Source organism: Grammomys surdaster, unplaced genomic scaffold (assembly GCF_004785775.1).
Source record: "Grammomys surdaster isolate TR1022 unplaced genomic scaffold, NIH_TR_1.0 203, whole genome shotgun sequence".
NCBI classification, from domain to species: domain Eukaryota; kingdom Metazoa; phylum Chordata; class Mammalia; order Rodentia; family Muridae; genus Grammomys; species Grammomys surdaster.
In genome coordinates, this window is record NW_021604648.1 from 2,930,207 (window position 1) to 2,938,718 (window position 8,512).

The 8,512-nt window shown below is 36.1% G+C and overlaps 1 protein-coding gene across 13 annotated transcripts in view; it reads left to right on the forward strand.

Moving 5' to 3' along the window:
* The window catches only part of Emsy (EMSY transcriptional repressor, BRCA2 interacting), a 71,217-nt gene that overhangs the window by 38,275 nt on the left and 24,430 nt on the right, over positions 1-8,512 (forward strand). For all 13 annotated transcript variants that reach the window (XM_028770621.1, XM_028770624.1, XM_028770623.1 and 10 more), the window contains 2 exons: positions 5,733-5,869; positions 8,154-8,327. In XM_028770621.1, the coding sequence (XP_028626454.1) occupies positions 5,733-5,869; positions 8,154-8,327 (311 nt within the window). The remainder of the gene's footprint in view (positions 1-5,732; positions 5,870-8,153; positions 8,328-8,512) is intronic.

An 8,512-nucleotide genomic window follows, 5' to 3' on the forward strand; every position in this document is an offset into this window, starting at 1 on the left:
TCCACTCTTATTTAAGTGAGAAAACCCAGTGTTTGCCAACCTGAGGAGGAAAGAGATCATTGTGCCATAGCTTTTAAGTGGATATTTAAGTAACACAGTTAAAATTCTAATTTATTATTTGATAGTATCTTTAAATAGTATTAGGCTCTTATTGAAACATATTTCAGAAAGTTGACCTTCATTAGAAGGTAGCTTTTTTATGACCTTGAACAGATTTCTTACGTGTATCTGAGTTCACAGTACTATATAGATTGCAGGTGTGTCTAGATGTCAGGAAGTCTTTTTTACACTTTATTCATGGTGTAGTTGCTCTGTCCTGCAGTAGAGTAATGTAAGTATACACCTCCTAGAAGCAGAGATTTGATCTGATACCTAACTACCAGTGCGATCGCATACGTGCGCACACATGCATGCACACGCGTGGACACACACACACACACACACTCTTCCACACTCTTCACCTTTGTACTAAAGATGAAACTGCTTATGGTTAGTTGCTGTTTCACATGAGTGGGTGGGTGGTTCCAGCACTGTAGGATATATTGACATAGAGTTAAGACAGTTTAACTTGGTGGCAAATATTTTGAGCTACTTCCCGCTGCATGCTTACCTACCATCTTTCTGGCTCCCATTTCACAACCTTTACTTAAAAAAAAATTTTTTTTCATTTTATATTCGTATTGTCCTACGACACTGAGATTATGGTATAGTAATTTAAAAAGTTTATTCATCATCAGCTTGTAGCAAATTTAAATAATGTTTTGCCTTCATCTATGAGCAGGTGATAGGTTCTGATTTCTCCCATAAATGCAAAAAAAAGTATTTTTGCTAAAATCTTCTCAGACTATAAAGGCTGTAAGAATAGAAGACTTTAAAACAAAAGGAAAAAAAAAAAAACCAAAACAAAAAAAACAAAAACCAAAAAAAACCCCAATTCTATCATTGTGGGCACTTTTAAAAAAGTACAAGCAAAATTAAGGATCTGTAATGTACTGTGTAAATGTTTACATATATATTGTAAATTTTAATTTTTATTAATAGCTAATATATTTTCCCATATCAGTAAATGCATTTTGACCATCATCCCATGGTTATATAACACTCTCTTTTGTACAATAATTTGATCATATTCTTACTGTTGGATGATTTAGATTGGTTATAGGTATGAGGGTTTTGACTATTAGATTTTTTTTGTGTTTGGTTATTATAAATAATATTGTGGTGAACATACAAATTATTTGTAATGCTCTTGCATCCTTTGTATAACACCTTAGAAGGCAGATTAAATTTTCTATATTTTTAGAAAAGTTGAATTTTTTTTTAGAAGAAACTGATAGAAACTATGTTATTTATATGCGTATATATATCAGAGAACTTTCAGATTTATACATTTTTTGTGAATGTTGTTGAGAGTTGATTGTAGAAATATACTCACTTTATGCAGAAGTTTGGTTCCTTCAGAGATGAATTCATTGCCTTTACTCTAAAGGCATTTTGGGGATCTGGGACAAGACTCCTTTAATCTTTCCAGTGTCTAAGCAAGGAGCTGTTATTTGTGTATGTTTTCACTTATTTATTGAATCATTCTTTGAACAAAATAGCATAAAACCTTACATAGAAAGCAAGATAGAGTGATTTACGAATCTGTGTATAGTAGGACCTAAGCCAATGAATTTGTTAAGTCAACATACCACAATGTTTAAACTTTTCCCACACCATTTAATGTTTTATTTTGAAGCAGGGTCTTTCTGAGTTGCTTAGGTTGACCTAGAACTTGTGATCCTCCTACCTTAGTCACTAGAGCAGTGTAAGCTTACACCACCAAGCCTGGTATAACCGTTTTGATTTTTTTTTTCATAGTTTGTTGTTACTGTTTGAGACAGGATCTCACTCTGTATTCCAGGCTGGCCTCACAACAGCTATATAGCCCAGGCTGTCTTTGAATTTGTAGTTCTTTTGCCTCTGTAGTTTACAAGCATCCTAAAAAAGAAAGAAAGAAAAAAATCTGAGATGCATCGTCATTATCAGAGCGCATTGTGATCCACATGTGATTGTTGTTTTATCCCATTGTGTTTTTACCTGTTTAAAGCATAGTCTCTGTAGGTAGGTTCTCTGAATCCCAGATTCTGTGTGTGGTGCTACGATACATACGCATTCATGATTCAGTGTGTACCTTAAAGAATGCTAAATGGACTACAGATGAAGCTCAGAGGTAAAACGCTTGCCTAGTATGAGCAAAGCCCTGGGCTTCATTCCCAGAACTGCTAAAGGAAAACAAAAGAAAAGAAAAAACAGAAAAACATGGATGCTAGCTAGCTTTTGCATGTTTTCTTGTATTATGCAAAATGTAGACCAACTACAATGAAAGCTTAGCCATGGCCTTTTCTTCTTCTTTTGAATATGCAATACTTCTGTGCATACATTTCTTCTTAGGTGAAACATGTATACTAGAATTTCAGGCATTTAGTATTGATCATTCTAGAAAAGAATTTTGTTCTATTTTAATATAATGTTCTACTTATTTCCTGTTAGTCCTTTTTCTTCCATTTTGTATTATTGAACCCCACCCCCTTACCTCCATGTCCCCATGTGCCCTCCCTTTTGTTAACTGGTAGACTTGATAGATGACTGTCTCCTAAATTGACAGTCCTTTATAGTGGAAGGGATATATATTTTAGTACATATAAATAAAACCAGTTGTTAGGTTTTATCTAAGAAAATTGACCCTTATATTTTGGTGTTAAAGTTTGTTTTTATAGAACTACTTTCTCATTATCAAATATTTGATAACCTTCTAGTGTCTAAAAAGGCCTATATAATCATATATGAGGGATTAGAATTAATCAAGAGTTAAAGATGGCTTAAGCAAATAATGAGCATCTTGGTTCTTATGGTTTATCATAGCTCACTTATTCACAGTGTAGTTGAAGGAAAAAACAGTTGTAAAGCTAGTTGGCAGGGGCAGGTACTTTCTTATGCATCTGCTGAGTGGCACCTTAGACTGGTAAGACATTGGGTAGTATTAACTGTATTGTGAAGATTTATAACAGGATTGCCTTGGTTTAATAAATTTCCTATTCTTTTAAAATATTTTCAGATTTATTTTACTTTATGTGTATGAGTGTTTTGCCTGAATATACATACATACATACATACATACATACATACATACATATATACGCCTGGTGCCTACAGTCGTCAGAAGATCCCTTAGAACTGGAATTATGGATGGTTATGAGTCACCATGTGGGTGCAGGGAACTAGCCTCAGGTCCTCTGCAAGAGCAATAAGCTCATGACCTCTGAGCCATCTCCCTGTCCCTTTCTGAATGATTCTTAGAGCTAGACTTCTTATTTTTGATGTAATATTATTTTATACAATATGTTAATCAGAAATTCTAATAAGGAATGTTATTATTTTTCCAGTGGAAAATAATACAACCTTATGTACTATTTTTGAGAATATATTAGGCATGTTTTTATTGAGTGCCCATTCTGTACTTGATCATTTACTACACAGGCCTGTAGAAAAATATGATCTGCCTGCTTTTTTAGGCACAGAAAATTGTAGGAGCAAAAAATAGATTCAGGCCTAATATGCTCAGTATGAAATCAGCACACTGATAGAAAGGTATATATTGACTAATCTTAATCTTCCAGCACTTCGAAAGTTCCATTCAGGAGTTTGGGCTTTGTGGAGTAGGTAGTGGGAAGCCTCATAGATTGCCTGCAGTTTTATGCTGTTTCCTGTGAACAGGAGGAACTAATGTGGTAAATTGGTAGATTAAGGGCCTGAACCAGTGTAAGCCACTATTTTTGTTCTATGGTTTTAATATTTTGGGGGAGGGTCAGAGGTACAGGTGCCCAAGTCAGAGACAGCTTGTAGGAGTTGGCAACTTGTAGGAGTTGGTTCTCTCCTTCTACCATGTGGGGGCCTAAGGATTGAATTGAGTCCTCAGGCATGATGAGCAAGTGTCTTTCCCTGCTATGCCACCCTGCATGTACATTAAGAGGGAAAGTTGAATGTAGATACAGTGGGGATTAGGAAGACCCTTTAAAACCAGTTTAGCCTGTTGGTGATTCTTGGTTTAGAAGGTTTCATTTAGGGTGTTGGATTTGGTAGAGAATATCAAAACTGTAAGAGACACTCTTGAAATGGAGGAGTAGTAGGGAAGCAGGAGAGCAGTGTTGACTGCACTCGCAGGGACACGTTACTGAGGAACTGAGAGCACTGACGTAAACAGTTACAAGAGTTGCCAGCCTCTGTGCTGAACACTGAGCAGTCAGGGATATGAAAAGGTCATATTCTGCTGGCAGGAACCAAGGTTTGTACCAGGCCTTCTAACTTGGATGGTCAGAATATGGAGCATAATTTGATAGTAAGTAGATTGGATAGATGGGAGAGATGCAGGTTGTAGGGGAAAGGCCACAATACGTTTCTGTCAGTGGATATATACTTTTAGAAAGTAGTTCTTTTAACTAGCATACAATAAATTAGGCTTCATTATGCCATTTTTCAAACAAAAATTATTTTTGTGTTTTCTTTACTTGTGTCCCATCCTGTCCCTCCCTTTCCCCTCCTACTCCCAGTATCCCCCTTTCCAGTTATGTCCCACGTGACCTCTTCCCCCTTCCTTCCTTACATCTGTCCTGCTTTTACAGCCCTTTGTTTTCATGCATACAGACATTAAATGTTAAGATCCAGATATGAAGGATAGCATGAGATGCTTGTTTTTCTGAAGCTGAATTATCTCATTTAATATAAGAAAGTAGATCTTAATGGCTGAAAATAATTTTACCTTGTAAGTAAGTCTGTTTCGTCTTTGGAATCTCTAGAGTCCTGCATATTCAGAAGCATATATTGATAGTTACTTGGTCTACAAATCTGTGTTCGTTTCGCTCCTTTTTTTTTTTTTTTTAAACTTAAAAAATTTCGTTTTTTGTTTTTTGTTTTTTTAAAGACAGGGTGTCACTCTGTAGCACAATCTGGTCTAGAACTCACAATCTTCCTGCTTTCACCTCTCAAGTTCTGAAATTACAGACACTCACAACTATGCATGGCTATGCGTAACTTACATCTTTTCATACATATATTTTCTACAGTTTAGTGAATTTTGATATTTGCGTCTAATGTTCCTTTTTTGAAAGAACCATGATGGACATAAATTTAATATTAGACTTCAGGGAAACACATGTCATCAAACTAAGATTTTTATTTAATTTTAAACTAATCAGGGAAGACTGTCAATGGGGAAATGGATAATGATATTTTTAGATTTGGATTTGGTGTGTTAGGTCCTTAGGTTCTCAAAGATCGCTTTAAGACTCAATTCTTGCTGGATGTGGTAGCACATGCCTTTAATCCTAGCTAGCACTCAGGAGGCAGAGACGGGCAGGCAGATCTCTTGAGTTCTAGGTCAGCCTGGTATATATGGTGAATTCCAGGCCAGATAGAGCTATTTAGTGAGATCCTCTCTCAAAAATGTTAAAAAACCAACCAACCAACCAACCAATGAACAAACAAACAAAAAACCAGTCAGCTCTTAAAATTTATCATTCTGGGATGATCTAGAAGCTACTATTCCAAGTCTTCATTTTTGTCCTTGGGACCACATTTATGTCACCTAAAGTTGACATTGTTTAGACTTGTTTTACTTGTATACATCATAAACAGAAACAACCGAGTATCACCAGACCTTAACTCAGGCCTCCTTTTCTTCCCCCTTCTCTAAGGAACGACTACCAAAATCACTACAATCCCAATGACTTCCAAGCCCAATGTGATTGTTGTACAAAAGACTACAGGAAAAGGAACGACCATTCAAGGCCTCCCTGGCAAAAACGTTGTCACAACATTGCTAAATGCTGGAGTAAGTAAGACCGGAAATACACTCAGTAATCCACTAAGCGTTTTAAAGGCCATGTATACAAACATTTCCCTATGGACATCAGAACCCCATAGTGGATGGAATGGCTTGACTCTGTATGTGATAGAATAACCTTTATCATCAACTGATTCCATCTTATACAGTAATCTGAAAGCATGTTGCTTAAAGCTGCTAATGGCAAGATGGCTTGTTACCATGTTTCAAGTGTTTAGTTTCCTTCAAATGGAGAATTGCGTTGGCTTAGCTGAGGAAGACTTGGAGGAATTTTATTCCTGCTTATGGTCAGTAGATTAGCATTTGATTTAGGCTGGACAAGGAGAAATATTTGAGTTTAAGATAAAATTTATAGATAGAGATTTGTTACTTACAGTTTGTTGTTTGTTTTTTATTTTTCCATTATAGGTTCTGATGGTAATTGTTAAAAGGTTAGAGGTAGACACATTTAGGCTTTGTGTCTCACTTTATAGTTTCACCTTGGATGACTTATTTAACCAGTGCAGTATTTTACTTCTTTATGTCTACATTGGGTGATGATAGGTGTTTTGAAAGTGCTTAGAGTAGGGTCTAACACATGGGAAGTTCTCAGTCATTGGGTTCTTACTGATCTTGGTATGTAAGCACTCAGACTCAGTAGCATCCTCACCTTTCCTGACTTCACTAGATGACAGATAAAAGCTTATGTATCAGTCTTTTATAATGCTGAAAATGGTCCAGATCAGGTCTTTTCTGAATTCACATTAGTAAATCAACAGCAAAGCTAGGATTCTGTAGTATTTGGATTTATAAAAGGCTGTTATCTGCTATGGGAGCACCTATGGAACTATTATCCTCAGCACACAGAGCATGTGTTTATAACCTGCCTGCATCCTATGCAGGCCTACCACCATGAGCTTTCTCAGATGACACTCTGCAAGCTGGCTTTGTTTGGGCCACAGTGTTTGGACAGGCTGTTAAGCCATTTATGGATCAGCAGGATCAATCAGAACTGTTCTGAGAATGCTACTGCAAACAGTATGTGAGACTTGAAATAACTCCTTGATTGGAGACACTTTGTTTCTTTTGGATAGTTGTAGTTGATAGGTAAGTTTGTAATTTTTGGACTTGGGTTTAGATCTGAATTCTCAATGGTTGCTTTGTAGACAGCTCATCTGATTGCTCTCAGTTTACCAACTGCTAAGTTAAAAGCCCACACATCTGTGATAATGATATCTAGAAATTAAGAAATGACAATGTGAAAATTACCAACTCTTTAAATTTTATTAATTTTAATTTAAAAATTAATAATAAAATTATTATACTTGAATTTAATTCAGTTAAATTCAAATAAAACTGCTGAGATTAAAAAAATGACCAGAAAATGGTACTTCAGAAGAAAACAATGGACTGAGGTTATTAGTGGTAGAAGATTTGCGTAGCATTTATGAGGCCCTGGGTTCAATCTCCAACACCACACACACACACACACACACACACACACACAATCTCTAACAACACTCACATGCATAGAGGTAGAGAAAAAGACAGATAGACAATAAAGCAGGTAAAAATTCAGAAAATGGTGAAAGGTTAATGGGCTTGAATTTATAGTAGACTAAAGTGGTATTGGTAACATACTAGGAAAACATGAGAAATGCTTTGTATTTTTCCCCCTTTCTTCCATATAACCTTAGAAAGAATGTTAGTATTGCTACCCTTTTCATCTCTCTCATACTTTTTTATACAGATATCATACTGCATACCTTTATAATATATACCAGATTTATTATATATGTGTATGTCTATCTGCTGATAAACTGCATAGTTTTTTTATTATGTAAATATTCACTTCAGGTATAATAAAAGGTAAAAATGAGTGTGGGAGATGACCTACAATCTCAGACATAACAATTGTTAACATTTTAGTGTATGTTCTTCCAGAAATCTCTGTTTTAATATAGGTATTCTGTGAATGGGATGGTATACATTCTTAGATGTTCTTAGATATGGTGATTTTTAAAAACATATTCATGAGGAATAATTTCTCTTTTTTCAATTTCTAGAAAGTTGATTATATGACTTGTAATATTATTTCAACAAAGCTCAGGATTTTGTAATCACTTAGAAATCTTATACTTCGTTGCATGTTCTACAGTCCTTTTCCCATCCTGGCAAAATTTTTCTTTGCTTTTTCAGTGAAAGGACAGTTGTGGTTTTGTTGATTTGTTTGTTGTTTGTTTTTAATCGTTTAAATGCATATAAATCTCTTTAATAATTGACTTCAATTTAGGGAGAAAAGACTCTTCAGACAGTGCCTACTGGAGCAAAGCCAGCTATAATTACTGCTACAAGACCCATCACCAAAATGATTGTAACACAGCCCAAAGGAATCGGTTCCACAGTCCAGCCAGCAGCTAAAATCATTCCAACAAAAATTGTGTATGGACAACAAGGGAAAACACAGGTATGCTGTAAGATGTGTTGACTGTTGACTAATTCCCAGGTAGAAATTTTTTTCCCTTCTTCCCTTCCCTTCCCTTCCCTTCCCTTCCCTCCCCTCCCCCACCCCACCCCACCCCCCCCCCCCCCCCCCCCCCCCAAACCCCCGCCCAACCAAAGGGAGACACGCGGGAGGGGGAATAAGGGGTG